Below are 18,268 nucleotides of genomic sequence, written 5' to 3' on the forward strand. Positions count from 1 at the left end.
TGCATTTCCCAACAGATGGCAGCATAGTTCAGTACAGTTCAGATTTCTCTGTGCAGAAACAAAAACACAGCACACATCTCTGTTTGCAATAATATATCTATACTGTTTAATATTGAAATGATTTCATTACGCTCTGCTGTGTTACAGACAGTAAACACTAGTCAATAATACAATAAAAGACAGAAAATACAGTCTAATGTTATTAGCACCTCTAGACACTATTGTCCTTGTACGGTTTTTAGTATTTTAATATAGCTGAACTTGACAACTACTGCCTACACATGGTCTTTGTACATTAACTAAGACATAGTGTTTACATTATAAAGTAGAGAATCAGCAAATAACAGTACACATTATGATTTAACACAGCTGCAGTATGAGTATGGGAAATGTAGAGGGTATGTGGATAATACAATTGACTATGGCATTGGTGCCTATGGTTATTATCACATATATCTTTGCCCAGAAAGGGGGAAAGTCACAATCGAACAAACTTATTAGAACAGCCGACCAAACTTTCACATGCAAAATAACCAACATTTGCTTTCCAATTTTATGCTCTAATTTATGTGGAGCCCAAAAACTGACAAAATGTAGTAAAAGATTATCAGAAGAGTCAAAAATACAACTGAACACGCTAATAAATAATACTGTCAGTTAAAAAAGAACTTTACAATAACCTCAAATCAGTTGGTAAAAAAAGCAAAACACTTATTTGTGTGTGTGTGTAACATTCGTGGAGCAATTAAGAGGACTAGCCGAAGCTAACCTTTGTTATAAAACTACACCAGCCAATAGACGTATGTTAAATAAGAGATAATGTACAGCGAGCCGGTCATTGTTGTGAAATAAACCCCGACAGGGCGATGCAAGACCCTGATGCGAAGTGTAGGGGTTTTGCTAGTTGTACATTATCCTGTTTATTACACGGCTACTAACTTAAGAAATCAACAATTTGACACATTAATGGTCCACTAGAGTTCAGCCTCAGAACTGTGTCCATAGCAACGGTCTGTTACATATAGCAGCGTTCTGTCTTATCACGTCATAAACTCTTGTAACAGTAGCTAAAGTACTTTAGCTGGCAAGCTAACAAAAACAAATTTCGTTAGCTAACGATAATTGGAGTTAGCTAGCTAATATGACTAATTACCTTTTGTTCTCAGACTTTATTATTGTGCGTTTTCTTTTACATTTTGTAAATGTGTGTGATTTAATGTCTCTTTTCAAACAAACTAAGCTAAAATACAAAAAGTCACTTTTTTTTTTTTTTTTTTTAGAACTGATTGGAGGTTAAAGGAAAAGTAGGTTTGCAACGAACGATAATCGATTTTGTCTATGAAATGTCAGAAAAGAGTCAAATTCCCAGCGTCCAAAATGTCATCAAATGTCTCGTTATGTCCGACCAACAGTCCAAAACCCAAAGATATTCAGTTTACCATCATAGCAGACTGAAGAAAATAGAAAATATTCACATTTGAAAGGCTGGAACCAAATCATTTTGGCATTTATTCTTAAAGAAAGAAAAAATACTCAAAACAATCAGTTATCAAAGTAGTTGTTGATTCATTTTCTGTCATTCCATTTTTATCATTTAACGAACAATATTATTTTTTCATGTATTCAGTTATATTCCTCGTGTAGTGACCTTTTGTCAGTTTTGGGGCTCCATAAAATTTGCACCCAAAATATGGAAAGATAAAAACAAAAAAAAGCTGCTCCTCCATTTTTAAAAAAGAGCCTTTTTTCATCTTCAAAAGAGTAACACATTTCTTTAAATTCTTACAAACACACAATGCTTTCTCTCCAATATCGTCATGAAACTTTAGTAAACTGCTCCTATAATAAAATAGCAATATTCCCAAAACTTTTCTTGAAGCTGAAGGCCACAGAATCAAATCCTTTTGGACACACACTTCGGCTCTAGCAGCAAAAACCCCCCCGAAACTACAAATCCCAGTATAGACCCAACTTGGCAATCCCATGAGCGCTCTGCTGTGTACCAACTGCCATGCTCAATGCTTCATTATGTGACAAACACTTGCCTTGGGGTGCAATGCAGAATGCACAGTCACTGTGGTGTCTGGGCACCCACTTAATCACTGACACACCCTCATTTAAGGACAAGGGCAGGTCCACCTTTGCCTGATCTAATACAAGCCTTTGGCTGCTAGCCTCAGTAAAGGAGAATTTGGCTAATTAAAAGACATACTTGCCTAGAATATAGGACTCCTAAAGACTGTGCAAAATTTCCCTTCTCAGTTTCCATAATCTCAGCTCTTCTGCCATTTAACTTTATAATATTAATTAAGAATAACGTACGCATAAAAATATGAATTGTTATATCCTTTTTTTAAAGATTTGGGAGACGTCAGGGCTCATAAATGTCGGTCTTTGATACATTTTTAATGCAAAGTGTTGCTTTCATTATGTCTCAGATGGGGTTTGTCTTGTTTGCAGCTGGATTTAGGGAATACTTGTTCACTAAATGATCCAAGACAAATGATTAACATTTAAATTCTGCTTTCTTGGTGGATTTAGATTTTCACACTTCCTCTGAACGCCGTGGCATGAACTATATATGTAATATAGTGTGTATAGTATGGTAAAACAAGTACTTTTGGGGGGTTTTTACCTTACTTTTTTACCATTTGCCAATTAATTGGATACATTTTGACCTTTAAAACATATCAGATCATCTGCTCTGTCATTCACTTCCAAAATGATTGATTTATTAAAACAGCATTAGATTAATAATACACTGGTTTGGAAGCCCGTAACTTAAGTAGACTAGTATAAGCAGGATCATACAGTAGGACTTGTTTTTGCAGGGTCTGAACAAACAGTTTTTACGTCCCTATGGTCTAAATAAAATGTTGTTTCAGAGGACTTAACACCTGCCAAGGACATATTTCTGGCAGAGACTGCATTTTTGTAATTTCCTATGATCTTATGCCATGGAAATATAAAAAAAAAACACACCTGCTATCAGCAGATCTCGATTCATATAACTGCTACTGTATCAGCCTTCAAACCATACTAGCTGAACTGGAGTATAAAGTGCTCACAATAATTGATATATTTCTCATTACTCAATTTGGCAACTTCCTTTACATTTTTTCATAGCATGAAATATAACAGTCACATATTAAAGCCCCTTCAATAGGGGCAAACTGGTAAGAGCTAAAACTAGTTTCTCTTAATAATTACGATAGCGATCGGAGAACGAGCCAATCAGAAACCCTCAGAGAGGAGTCACAAATACTTTGTTAAAAGAGCGGCACAGTGTCAAACAGGCAGACTGAAACACAAAAACACCAGTTAAGGTGCAGGGTGACACGTAACTGACTCCTCGGACACCGGTCTGAGACAAACTCTGATCCAAATCTGAACAAAATAAAACAAAGAAATTGTAATTTGTAGATTTATGAGCATCAATACCCACACGGTACGTTTAAACGTAAAATGTATGTCTTTCTGTGTGGAAATCACTTTTTCAGTTCACATCTCTGCGTACATGTTCCCCGTTATGGGCGAGCGTGGCAATCAAATTCAAAGTGCATAAATCAGTAGTATTAACTACTATCTCTCCTCCTTTACCTTCAGCTACTATCATCATCCATTACACAAAAACATTCAAATCCCTCCGAGTATAAGGCGAATACACAAACTAGAACCACAGTATCTCAGTATTATCTCTTGGGCTAGTGCTTCTCAAAACAGTGACATTTTTAGCCGTTTCTTATGATCCCAATGAGCTTCTCCAGTGATAACTAGAGACACACTATGAATGATAATGTACTCTTAAGGGAGGCTTTCTTTAGTGTGGCTAACAGAGTGCAGTTTACTAAGATACCACAAGAGAGCAACAGTCCTCATGTTTGTGTGACATTGCCTTCAGTCCTCTCTCTGTCAACAACCAGAATCTACCAATGACTACATCAATCCTTAGATGGGTATAAAACGTTGGCAGTTACCACATCAAACTGCTCAAAAATGTCTAAATTGTAGCTCATTTCTGACCCTGGACCTCTCTTTCCAGTAAGGCTAGATTGGATTTATCACAGCCAGAATATATATCCAACAATTTAACAGCTTTCGACTTTTCATTTAAAGGGCAGTCTCAAACTGGACCCTGTACAAAAGCAGCAAATCAAAAGTACAAAACATGTGTTAGACACATGAAGAAACAAAAAGTACCATCTGATGTGGCCCTAACCATTTAACCATGGCAGTTTAAGAGTTTAATACATGTAACTGGGGTGAGCTTAGAGACATACGACTACGCTAAGGTGCTTCAATTTGTCTTTTTTTTAAATAAAACAGCTTATTACATTTACAAAAGCTTATCCACAAATTCCAACTTTCGGTCGTACCGGCCAAGACGCACGTGGGGGCACATTCAAATGACTCTCCAAATGTAAACATGAGGAATTAATCACAAGGACGAAACACATCTTAACAGTATTTACAGGTTAACGCTACATTACAAGTAGGCTATCTATTAATAAAGTGAGCGGGCGTGCATCGATAGTGCACAGAGACTCTTTTTGGACAATTAATTGATTAAAAATGTCAGATTTAAAGGAATATTTTGACATTTCGGGAAGTATGCTTAGTTGCTTTCTTCAGAGTTAGCTGAGAAGATAGATACCACACTCATATGATAAATATGAAGCTAGCAGCCGGTTAGGTTAGCTTAGCTTAGCATAAAGACTGGAAACAGGGGGAAACTGCTAGCCTAGCTTTGTCCAAAGGTAACTAATATCACTAATTCACATGTTAAATCTTGTTTGTTTAAACCAGGGGTCTGCAACCTGCGGCTCCGGAGCCACATGCGGCTCTTTAGCTCCTCTCCAGTGGCTCCCTGTGGATTATTAAAAATGGAATTGAATAACTGTTTTTTGTTTACATTTTCATTTATCATTGTTGTAGGTCTATAGTACGACGGAGTATTAGGGCCACATTTTAGGCAAAAAGTGTGGCACATTAGGGCCACATTGAGGAAAAAAAATCTGAGATTTCGAGAATAAAATCATAATATTACGAGAATAAAGTCATAATATTATAAAGTAGTAATTTTATGTGTTATTTTTTTTTTCTCGTAAAGTTATGACTTTAGCCTCGTAATGTTACGACTTTTTTTCTCGTAATAATATGACTTTATTCTGGAAATCTCCAATTTCATTTCCCTCAATGTTGCCCTAATACTCCGTAGTACATTTGCACTTTGGCCCCTCACTGCATTAGACTTATATACTATATACTTAGACTATAAACTGTGTTACCTTCATCATAATGCTCAAATGTTTTGTGGCTCCAGACAGATTTTCTTTTTTATTTCTTTGCCTAAAATGTCTCTTTTGATAGTAAAGGTTGCTGAACCCTGGTTTAAACTATACAACAAACTAAGTGTAAAAATGACAAAATGACAATTTGTGACTTCACATGGAGCAGAGCCTGGCTAGATAAAAAACACAAACACATTTTAACCCCCAGCAAATTGTTATTTTTCCACTTCAGTTTTTGTATGGATAAAACAAACAAGACTCAACGTGTTAATTTAACGCACGGACATGAAAGTGGTATCGATCATCTCATCTAACTTTCGGCAAGAAAGCAAATAAGTGTCCCGAAATGTAAAACTATTGCTTTAAGAGAAGAACTTTTTACTGACAACGATTTGATTCTTTCAGTTCTACTCCTTCAGCTTTGTGACAAACAATTGTCAAAAGTGCACGTAGAGCCACAAATGTTTGAGGGGGTATAACATACTGCATGTCTCTAACTTTGATCAGCGTCTGCAGATCATCATTGTAAGAAACTGATTAGTTTATAATAGTGAAGGAGCCCTTTTAGTGATGAGCTCTGTTGTGCCAAAAGTACTCAGTGCTCTTTGAGAGATTTAGGCATTTGTAATATAATATTTTTCTCACAATATACATCATGATGAAATGTGCACACTTAATGAGCTATGTAATCAGGTGTGTGAATATTATTACCCTTACACTCTTAATATTCTGCAAACTAATTACACAGTTCGGGGTTTAGTTGCTGGGAAATGTAAGTTAACATTAACATTAGATTTTTAAACCTACAAATATACTGTAGGTCTGAGTACATTAGGGTTTTTTTACTAACAAGTCACAGAAAAGTGCGATATCGTCTCAAAGCCAGATCTACAGGAGAGGAGCGCGCTTGCTTAATGTAAGCAAAAAGATGAGAGTCAACAAATTACTCCATCTCCTGACTCGGGGGAAGCTCAAGCGTTGATTAGCTGAACGTAGATCCTCATCTCACGCACACACACACACACACACCATCACAAACACCACACACTGCATTGCACGGCCGACTCTCCACGCCATCACAACTTCTCTCGCGTTCTTACAAATTGACGTAACGTGCCACGAATTACACACTATCACAGTTATAAAAATGGAGACAATTAGGAGTACATTTTAAATATCACTAGAGTTAAATGTAAGGTGCAGGATCGATTATAAATGCTGTATAACATTATCTAACTATAGCAGGTGAGCTAACAGGATTTGGTTATTGGCAATGCCATATACATGTATATGCTCAGAGACAAATCAGCATTTGGTTATTGCTGGGTCAGACCAGAACCACTCGCTACATCTTGGCAGAAAAAATTCTCATTATAGTGTGATTCTTGCTCGACTGATGATCCCCGTATGAGTGAGGATTTAGGAAACTCTTCCTCCCACTTTGTAAAAGATGCTACAATCAATGCATTGTGCAAGGCTCTGGAGAGATGTGTGTGGTGGTGGGAAAAATGAAACCAGAACGGAGTCGTGAAATTCATGAGGAGAAGCGCGGTGACGACACGTCCTACTGGACTCTGAGGTTATCTATTGTATTTAACAGAGTAAAAAATAACTATTTCTTATTGTGGTAGGTGTATGTGTGTAGCCTTCAGTCAGTTTTTCCCCCTCAGCGGAAATGTCACTGAGGTGCATCGCTCTCCCGCCGCAGGAGTCCTCGTAAAAGCTCTAAGAAAAACAAAAAGTAACAAAAGTGCTTTCGATGCTACAGAGATTTGTTAGTTGTTGGAGTTCATCCTACCGGCAGAGAACAGGGGGGGCGGTGGGGGTAAATGAGGGGTGGGAGGAAGCCCCCCCATGGAGTGCAGCAGGGGAAGAGACAGCTGGGCGCCATGGAGGTGGTGCGGGCTAGAGGCAGCGGCGGGCGTGGTCGCAGACGTGGCGGGGAGCGCCGTGCCCAGCTGCACCTGACCGGAAGAGTCCGCGGCGGGCGAGGCCAGGGGCTGGTGGAGGCCGAGGGGGTCGTTGCCGTCGGTAACCATGGGGTTGCTGACGCGGAAGCATTTCTCCCTGTGGGCCTTGAGCATGTTGGAGAAGCGGAAGCGCTGGCCGCACACCTCGCACGGGTAGGGCTTCTCCCCGGTGTGGGTGCGGCGGTGGCGCTTCATGTTGGGCCGGCTCGTGAAGCTCTTCCCGCAGATCTCGCAGATGTACGGCTTCTCTCCTGCACAGAGAGCGACACAAAGAGCTGAAAAACACACTTCTTGATACAATTTCAACATTCATCAGAACATTTAAAGCTGCAATGATCAATATATCAAAATTGTATACTTGCAGTGATGAACCCACGAAAACAATCACCCGATCATGTTGACCCACAACTTTACTATTTTGATTCCATCTCACTAGCATCATATTCAGCCACAGCAGGCAGCCGTAGACAAAGTTAACAGACAAAGTTAGCCACTAGCTTGGGAACACAGTGGAGCATTTAGCAGCTAAGGAGCCAAATAGTTCCCTCAGGAGTTGATGGAGACCAAAACAGAGTTAAAAGGAGAGTGAGTATTGGACTTCCATTCATTAAGTGGCAAGAAACATGACTCTAAATAAGTGCTAATGTTACTGCATGTCTGCTGGATGTGTAAATAGCAGTGGAAAACCTCCGGGTCTGAGGAGTGAAGCCAATGCTGAAGTGCCTTAAACTTGCATTCTTTCTAATAGCCAGCAGGGGGCGACTCCTCTGGTTGCAAAAAGAAGTCTGATTGTCTATGAGGACATGAGCCTACTTCTCACTTGATTTATTACCTCAGTAAACATTGTAAACATGAGTTTATGGTCTCAATCTCTAGTTCCAAGTCTTCTTCAATACAGCATGATGTTCATTTAGTAAATTATGGTCCCATTTAGAGTCAAATAGACCATAAAGCAGGGTATGCTTTAGGACGTGGCTACCTTGTGATTGATAGGTCGCTACCACAGCGTTGTCCGGTCTGGGAGTTGTCTGTGTTTTCATCTTAGAACTTTAACCCTTTCACAGTGTGTTTTCAGTTCATGAAAGTTAATTATAACATTTTTGATCGGTTGTACTTGGTTCCACCCTTTTGTGTCACTTCTGGTTGCAAAAAACCAAGATGACCACGGCCAAAAACCAACAGGGCGACGCAGAGTGGGTCTCCATTTTGTTCATACTGTGACCTTAAAAAATTCTCAGAAGTAGTGTAGAAGTGACTCACCAGTGTGTGTCTTCATGTGTTCATCAAAGTACTGCTTCATGTTGAAGTCCTTTCCGCACCACTGGCACATGAACTGCTTGTGTCCGATGTGGATGCTCATGTGGGAACGCAGCTGGTATTTATACTGGAAACGCTCACTGCAGTTCTGAAATGGCACACGATGAACATTTTTACACCAAGTCTTAAAAAATCAGAGAAACAGTCTCATAAATAATGGTCACAATAAAGAGTACTCAATGGGTTTTATTCTATTCCTGATGTGGAAAATGTAGCGCTAAATTAAACTGATCCATAATGATGTCAATCTCTCACATATTTGATTCAAATCTCAGCTGTGAGATTTGTTTCTGTAAAACACATTGTAACAGATTTCAGTAATAAAATCAAAAGTATTTATTGTGAAATATTAAATGTATCATGAGTATTACACATGTTGAATTATGCAACCTAAAATATGAGAATAGGTCAAATTTTACAAGCACTGTTGAGAAAAATGTTCTTTGATTATAGTGTTTCAAAACTTAAAATTGTTTAAAAACAAAAGAATATGTCAAAATCTTTGCTTTAATGGAATAGTTTGACATACTACAGAGACTATACTACAGTCAGCTAGCAGCAGGTAACTTAACTTAGCACCTTTTTTAACCAAAACTTCAAACTATTTCTTTTAGCAGTTCGGTCATTCTATCAAATATTCCCACACCCCATGAATGCAGCAAAAGCTACAGCCACATTCACAACGGGAGAGGCTGGACTATTCATTTAAAAAAGTGTGTTGTCGAGTGAGTCTGATGCCAGAAAGCAACACACTAAACAGTTTAACTAAGTAATGGGGTTCTGGGTGTATAAAGATAGCTAAATGATTTCTTAATGATAATGATTTTTCTTTGATCAGCACATCTGGATCTCTGCCTCATCCCGATTCCTTGAGCTTGAACATGAGTATTTTACAAGCACCGGCCATAAAGAGGCTCATTTGATTTAAATTACATTCAAGACACCAGTCATTTCAGAAATTACAGGTTTTTAACTGGTGGAGTGAAACTCTTCATGCGAGTTAAGTGGAGAACAGCAGCAGCAGCAGCGGCGTATTAAAGGAGCTCAAACCTCACACTTGAAGGGTTTCTCTCCTGAGTGCTGCAGAGAGTGGACCTTCAGGGACATGCTGCGCTTGAACGACTTCCCGCACGTCTCGCAGGTGAACGGCATGTCCTTCGTGTGGGCTAAACACAAATACACACAGAGCACAAGATAAGTTAATGGTATTCAATATTGAGCCAATCTATAGCAGCAGGAGGACAAATAAGCAAACTGCTACTCTAAAATAGCACTTAAAGAACAACACGGATGCTTTTTCTTTGGCTAATTACGCCGCTAAGGACAATGGAGGTGTCTCATCTGGTGAATAATCTATAAGTTTCCACATCAAACTCTCAAGTCACTCCTTCAGTAGGAAGGAGAAATAGGAATCAATGACATATGGTACTTTACACGAACCACTGAAACACAGATGGACAGGGAATGAGGTAAAGCCTGCAGGGAAATAAGATGCTTATCTCCCGAAAAAGTGGAAGAGGAAAGCAACACCCAAAACAAATCCCTGCACAACAATCTGTGGAAAAGGAAACCTAAAGTAACAAAGCGACCAACCAGGATCGCTGATGTCGCTGCTACTCACCGACCATGTGCTTCCTGACGTGAGCCATGGTGTAAAACTTCTTCTCACAGATCTCGCAGGAGAACTTCTTCTCGGCGTAGCCGTGGACGATCTTGTTGTGCTCGTGTAGCGACCACAGCTTCTTGAAGGCCTTGCCACATGTTACACACTTGGGGAAGAAAAAAACAACAAAAAAAAAAACGGAAGAGAAAAAGGCAAAATATAGTTATTACTGGAGCTATTTGGGTATCATCTGGAACAGTCTTTACAAACACAATCCAAGGGTGTGAGCTTTCACAGATACTTGAGCGTGCACTGTACCAAAAAAGCAATTAGAGGCAGTAGATTAAAGCAGCAAATGATCTTCAAAACCACAGGAGTCCAGCTGCTCACTGCAGAGTGGAGGTACTGAGACATATCACAATGTATTATTACTGACTGAGCTACTGACTCTGACTGCTGATAATATATTTACATGATTACACATACTAATTATTAACTATATAATACTTTTAAAGCTGAGGCTACTACTATATCAAAGGGCATAGGTTTGTGTCTGCAATAACCCTCCTGAAAATCCTATTTAGTTTCACTGAAACATCATCTACTGTCAAGAGTAAAGTCATATGGACTTTTTTTATATTTTGCATTTGCATCTTTAACCAAATATCAGTTATTGTATCAAAAGCATTGTCATTTATTTGCCTTAACTTGGACTGATGATTAATTTAAGCATATTTTGTAGGAAAATACTATCATCTACATCTAAATCAAAACACAAAGTTGTTTCCCCTAACACATGCAGAGGAATGTTTTTTTTTCAGTCCAAAAGAGTGTCTGCAGAACTTAATAAAAGTACTAATACCACACTGTAAAAATACTCTGTTACAAGTAAAAGTCCTGCATTAAAAATTTTACTTTAATAAAAGTATGTAAATATAATCAGGAACATGTACTTAAAGTACTGAAAGTGAAAATACTCAATGTAGAAAAATTTAAAAAAAAGAATTGAACTAAACTATTTAAAATATATTTAAATAATTAGAACGGAAAAGCAGCAAATCCTCACATTTGTGAAGCTGGAAGCACACATTTTTGTCTTTTTTTGAACAAAAAAATACTTTAAAGTCAATCAACTAATTGATTAATTGACTTCATCTTTTCAGCTGCACTTGTATATACTGTTGGGTAGTTTAATTTATAACAAAGCATCATATTTTAGAAGATCTTTGTATGTTTTGTATGTAAAAATCACAATTTGTAAAGTAACTAGGAAGTAGTAATAGTAACTAGGAGCTGTCATGTAATAGTAGTTGAGTAAGAGTACAATATTTGCCTCTGAAATGTAGTGGAGTATTAGTAAAAAAGTTGCATGAAAAGAAAACCTCAAATTAGAGTAAATGTATTTAGTTACAATGCACCACTGGTGAAGCTGTATACAGCCCCAACTACAGTGGCTCCACCAATCAGGGGGCTGGGGCCGCCTGTATAAATAGGCCCAAATCATTTGCTGTTGCTCACGAAGCATGTAACAGTAAAACGTGACCGGGATGAGTATGTCAGCACTTTAATGAACTCTGATCTTCTTTCATCCTGCTAATGACAGCTGGCCGGAGGGTTATAGAGATTTTAGTGAGTCACTGAAACTGTTAAGTCCTGGTCACAGCAGAGCAACCAGAGGAGTCGCCCCCTGATGGCTATTGGAAAGAATGCAGGTTTAAGGCACTTAGACAAACTATTACAAGCTAATCCACTTATTCATTGAAAATAATAGATTTTGCTGCACTTCTAAATGCTAGTGGGAGAACAAAACTAGGATTTTAAAAAGTGAGGAGGAAGTCTTTCAACATAATCATGGCTGAATCGTACCTGGATGCTCTTCTCACAGTCGGTCTGTTGGTGCAGCAGCAGCTCGCTCTCCAGCAGGAAGCGTTTCCCACAGTTGTTGCAGATCTGCATGCGGTTGTGAGTGACGTTCATGTGTTTTTCCAGGTACCAGCGGTTGTTGAAGACGCGTGGGCATTTCTTACACGGGAAGTGTTGCTTCTCCTCCAGCCTCACCTTCTGGCCCATGCCCTCTGAGTCCAGCGTCCTCTTCCCGCCCTGCCGCTGGTTGGCCAGCGTGGCCTCTGCGAGCGTCTGCCGCATGGAGGCCGTTGTACCCGCCATGGCGAAGGCTCTGGTGCCCCGGCGAGGTCGATCCATCATGACCGGCTGCTCCAAGCCTGGAATGTTTAGGGTGTTCTCCTCCTCTTCCTCATCCTCCTCCTCCTCTTCCTCCTCGCTGCTCAGCCCCAGCATGTCCACCCTCTTCAGGTCGTCGTCATCCTCTTCTCCAACTGTGTCGTCGTTCTCCGCCTCGTTCTCGTCGTCGTCTTCTGAATCTCTCTCGTTGTCGTGGCAGCAACCAAACATGGTGACCACGTCAGTGACGCTTGCTGATTTGCTCTCCGACCCCTTTGACACGTTAAGAGTCTGGTTGTTGAGGTTGACTTCAACGATGATCTGGTCTCTGTTGAAGGAGGCGTGGCTGTCGGCGGTTTTTGACTCCTCGCCATTGCTCTCGACTTTGCACAAAGTGGCCCCCCCGCCCCCTGACCCGTCCTCTTTCTGGTAATACTGCTTCTGCTGGGACGCCGTCTTGCCTGCCTCCTCCACTCTGACGGAGAACGGGCTGCTGCCTTCCCTCTTGTACACCCTCCCCAGCTCCGACTCCTGTTTGATCTCCGGGTACAGCTGGCTGGAGGGCATCGCCACAGCAGCCGGGTCGCCGCCGCCGAGCCCTTCCTGACTGGCCATATCTGCACAGGTGCTTCTCAGCGAGTGGCTGCTGATGAGGTCGCGACAGGAGGCGGCGATGTCGCTCATCTGAAGCAGGGTAGCGGCGTTGAGCACGTCGCGGACAGTGCGGCTGCTCACCAGCAGCTTGGAGGTGTAAATGAAGTTGAGGATTTGCTGCAGGCCCTGAGAGGTCAGGGCGTCCAGCGACAGGTCCACCCGCCGCAGCTGTTTGCTCTGTGCAAAGAGGGAGTGGAAGAAAGGGCTGTAGGCCGCCAGCACGCCCTTGTGGGCCGGGAAGGTGCTGTGCTGCCGCACCAGAACGATGTCGACGTCACACAGGTCAGGCTGGAAGAGGCGCTGCTCGTTCAGCCTGTCCATCAAACAGGTGAAGTGCAGAGCCACATCCTCCACCAGGGAGAACTCAGCAGAGGGGAAGTCTGTGGTCTTCTCCACTATGAGCTGGAGATGGAGGGAGAAAAACAGAGAAAAGATAGAAAAAGATCAGTAAATGTTTTGGATGGGAAGCCATTCAAAAAAACATTTGTTTCTTGTAATAAAAGGTGAAACTTTTCTCCTTTTTACTTTTCACGTTTCCATCACTTTATCACAAAACCTGTGTATCTCATTAAGGGGAGACACCCCAGGTGAATACGGTAACATTTTTAACTAATAGATACCACCATGAAACTTCCCCAGTTGATTACTGACATTAAGGCAATTATTTTTTGTATTACAAGTTTTCTGAAATTTTATGTTTAAATAGGCAAATGAGGTATTATCTAATGCTAACTTTTGGTGAATTTAGGAGAAATCTACAGATACACATAGACAAAGTAGTAAAATAAACACCTTAATGTATATTTTGGATGTTTTCTTTCCACTAGTCTCAAAGACGACACGTTATGGAAGCAAAATAGCCCAAATTCTCAAAATTGCCCAGTGCATGAAAAACAATATTTTTTGCCTGTGGTGTCTCGCCCTTAAAACAAACTTTTCTTGTTATAACATGATAAGTGGGTATGTTGTTCTAACAAGAAACTTCCAGGTGTTAAAACAAGGAAAAGATCCATCATTTCCTGAAGACACACTGTAGCTTACAGAGCAATCACATAACATGATTGATGAACATAAATATGATGATCTAGACATGCTGCAGGGTGTTTTTATGTATAAGTAGTACAGTTCTGTGGCTTTAATTGTGTTTGTTGATGGTACTGGTAGATGTTATGTATTTAAACAAACATAAATAAATAATAATTACAAGTTCTACTTGCGAACCTTTTTCTGAAGCTCTCAACTACGTCTTCATTCAGATGGAGCTCCGGAAATAAGCTAGTAATTTAATAATAGCTGATTTAAATCACATAACTTTGGCATTATTCTGTGATACTCAAATTTGACCTCAAAGTAGAAGCATAAATATTGCTGAAATGCACCCAAAATTAATATATCTTAAAGCAGTTATTATAGTGTTTTTTTCAATGATTTTCAGTCTCTTAAGTGCACTGCAGACTGCATGCACGATACGATACGAGGAAAATCAAAAGGTGTAACACTCAGCGCTCTGTGTGCAAGGTCCTCAACTTCCCAAGGTGGTGGTTTATTTTAGCACAGGAAGGGCAGGGTTTCGATCCAGACGGGATGTGAGTGGGGACAGAGCGGCAAACAGAGCAAACACACACACACAGAGAAACACACTCATACGCATATGTGATGTGCAACCATGCACAAAAAAAACACAAATGCACACACACAGAAAGACACACAACAAACACAAACACAGTGTCTGGTCTCTGCAAGGACTGACTGGTCTGAGCATTGGTATTCAGCGCCATCTCCCCCCCCATTAGCCGGCTCTCTCAGCACACCCACTCACTACACTGTCCCTGAGGAGCGGAGAATTATGCACAAGACAAAACACGTCCGGAGAAATAATTAGGGAAACCATGCCGAATAAATACTAACTAACCCTGCAAACAATTAATGGAATTTATCATTCTAAGCGTCTCTTGAAGGCAGACTAGGACGAGCATTAATATAAACCTTGTTTGGGCCAGAGATGATATAGCTGTGAGGCACAATTACATCTTTACATCTCTTATTTTTCAGTATTTACATGTGCAGGACAAAACATAATAAAGAAATGTAATTTAATAAGTCATTTTGGGACAATAACAATTATGGTATTTATGTAAAACTCTGTAGTAAATATAGTATGAATCACACTACAAAGACTGTTAATTGTTCTTCTACTGCCCAACATCTCTTTAAGATCAATGAAAAGTTTTCATTGTTAAAGCTGTAAAAATGGATTTGCATTTGGGCCTAACCTTCAAAATCTGGCCCGTTTGAAGAATTCAATTATGGAAGTGTTAGATTTATTCATAGTTTTGAGCTGCTAAATTGGACTCAGAGAGGAGCGGAGATCGGGTTATCTCTCTCGCCGTGCACGGCTACAGACGTCGCCCAAGGGCAAAAAACGCTGCAGCCTTAATCAGATCAAGTGCAAGTTGCAGACTGGAAGTTATGCTGCTTTAGCGATAACGATCGGCATCTTCTTCTAAAATCCAAATAGGACGACGCTGTCGAAAGATTAAACCCTATAGGATGAATATCAACAGATTCAAAACGTCGATAGCTTAGGGTCAAACTAAAGGAAGCAACAATATTTTTTTTAAGGTTTAATGAAGGGTGCATTTCCATGACGTTATACTGTAGATTTAGTTCATGTTCCTTTAAACAAAACAACTGTGCGATCACCTGAATCCCTTGACGTTTATTCTACCTTCAGTATCGCATGTCTGGGCCATCATTAATGGGTCTGAAAACTTGATCCTGGGGATTTAAAATGCAAAAATAATGATGCTCGCCATATGCACCTATAAAACAGGACTCCAAATGAGTTCCCAAATGATTTCACCGCTGTCTGAACAAGTCTTTATGCCTCAGTGTGCCATGGGGCATTTTGAGCACAAATAACAAATAACATTTTACATGCACATAAGTTATATTTTTTGGGGAGAAATTATTGTCAAGCAGAGAATAATTTAAGTTGAGTAAACAAAAATCCCTTCAGTGCTCAATCAATTTATTAACTCTAACCTGCAATACTTGTGAACAATGCTGCTACCTTTTAGCCTGGGACATGTAGCCTTAGCCTCAGTCTTTGTGACATAATGTATGAAGCCATAAAGCACATATTTAAGGCCCTTTTACATAGTTCTAGTCTTCAAAAAGTCAGCCGGAGACAGAATTTTCAGCCAACTCAGGGAGTTAATGTTTATTAGCTAGCTAGCTACAGCTCAATTGATGAAAACAGTCTTGCTACCTAGAAATGAGAAGCCTGGTTTTGTGTATTTCTGTGTGAAATCCAACACCCATTGTTTGAAAGAAAATTATTTCACATTTTGAGTTAGCTAAACCTGCCACAGATATCACTGTAAGCTGCATACGTGCCATGCATAGAGTGACCATATTTTCAAACCCCCAAACCGGGACGTAAGTGTACCGCACGTTCATGCATGCGCATGTTGATGCACGCGCACGTCCACACGCGCACCGGCACACGCTAATATGCACGCACCATAGGCGTTTTCATCAGGATGGCTAACTTGGCGCACCTGTGGCGCATTTGAGCACGGAGTGGGATCAGAAAGAAGGTATTATTATAGGTGGGTCCATTAGAGGCTGTGAGTGACAATCATGACTTATCACATTTACTACCTTCACCCCCTTTAATCACAGGGCCATACCCGTCATGACGCACTGATAGTTTGGGAGTCCTGTAGAGAGTTTCCCTCAGAGGAAATGTATTGTTTTCTGGGTGTACGTAAATTATTTTTCAACTTGTTTCGTCTCAGGCTATTAATAAAATTGTCGAGCTCAGATGACATTTTGTCCAGGATGGAGACACCGGGTGAAAGACGGAATGGACCGTCCTGAGGGAGTTATAAGAGGAGTGAAATGCCTGTTGATGTGCAGAAGTAACTGTCTAGAATAATGAATTAAAACGACACATTTGTTGTGCACATAAGCACGGAGGGTTCTGTGGTTCAAAACTACACTAAATGTAACCAGCGGATATCTGTTGCGTCCGTGCGTAATTGTGGCTTAACGCGCGCAACATAACTCGCTATAGAGACTGCAGCGGTGCGCTGTGCTGCCTCTCTGTATACTTATCTCATGCACACAAATGAATTAGCGTGAGTGGAACATGATAAACGTCTATGTAAGTATAATATTATTATTTTAATTGTAGTGAAAAGCGGAACAATTTGTTAGTGACTGTTGAAAACCGGGACATTTGAGTGTTTTACAGCTATGTGTCAGGACTCGGGACACGTCAGCTTGAAACCGGGACTGTCCTGGACAAACCGTGACGTCTGGTTACCGTAGCCATGCAAGAATGGAAAGCGAGTAACTAAAGGACAGGACAAACTGTCAGTTATGAAGTTAGCCAACTAGCTCAGTTAGCACCAGCTTATCTGGCAGAAGATAGCTAACTTTAGTTACCTACCAAAATAGCTAGGCTGCAAGCTTCTAAAGTACAGACTAATTTACAAACTTTCATACAGAAACTACTGTATGCCTACTTCCCATTCTGAAAGTGCTTAATTACTTCCCTAGTAGGCTAATCATTGATCGTACTTGACTAGCAATCAGACTGGAGATGACAAAGCCGATCAGAAACGACCTATTTTATCCTCTGATTTGCTGAAATTGTAACATTACAAAATACAATTCATGAGCTTGCAAAAAATCTTTTTATGTGCTTAAAATGTTCATTCATGTGCTCAGAGTTAAGGCATGAATATCATTCCATAATGCAGAGATTGACTGTACTGTAGTGTATCTTTCTATAGCGAAAGCATACACTGCTGACTGATAGGTGGGTTTCAATCAGTGGATGATTATTTTCATCTAGACAGCTTTAATAACAGATGTAGTTCCAACGCAGCTGCTTCGTCTGTCACAATATGCAATAAAGACGAAGCCATCTTGTCACATTTCATCACAAACAGTACTGTAGCCAAACAAATTGAGTGACTACTTTGCAATTAAATACCGCATCCAACTCTCTGGATCTTTGTCTGTCATTATCTCCCCCACCCTTTCCTTGGAAATGTCAGGGATAGAGCTTGTTTGCTGTCATTAGAGGGAGCGCCACCTTTAACCAGCCTCTCAGTCGGATGTCTCCCAATACATTATTCATATCTGGCCTGACCCGTGACAAACACGCAGCGGGGGGATTACTGACGCACCCAACAAGAGGTGTCATTTAAACGGGCTTCAATCAAAGCCCCCTCCAC

The 18,268-nt window shown here is 40.3% G+C and overlaps 1 protein-coding gene across 1 annotated transcript in view; it reads right to left on the bottom strand.

Annotated features, from left to right (window-relative positions):
• Nucleotides 1–82: 82 nt before the first annotated feature.
• Nucleotides 83–18,268, bottom strand: part of zbtb47b (zinc finger and BTB domain containing 47b) — a 33,261-nt gene continuing 15,075 nt past the window's right edge. The window contains exons 2-6 of the mRNA XM_074621465.1: nucleotides 12,048–13,418; nucleotides 10,200–10,347; nucleotides 9,629–9,744; nucleotides 8,522–8,666; nucleotides 83–7,512 (exon numbers count right to left, since the gene is read on the bottom strand). Of these exons, the coding sequence (XP_074477566.1) occupies nucleotides 7,067–7,512; nucleotides 8,522–8,666; nucleotides 9,629–9,744; nucleotides 10,200–10,347; nucleotides 12,048–13,418 (2,226 nt within the window). The 3' untranslated portion in view covers nucleotides 83–7,066. The remainder of the gene's footprint in view (nucleotides 7,513–8,521; nucleotides 8,667–9,628; nucleotides 9,745–10,199; nucleotides 10,348–12,047; nucleotides 13,419–18,268) is intronic.

Source organism: Sebastes fasciatus, chromosome 21 (assembly GCF_043250625.1).
Source record: "Sebastes fasciatus isolate fSebFas1 chromosome 21, fSebFas1.pri, whole genome shotgun sequence".
NCBI lineage: Eukaryota > Metazoa > Chordata > Actinopteri > Perciformes > Sebastidae > Sebastes > Sebastes fasciatus.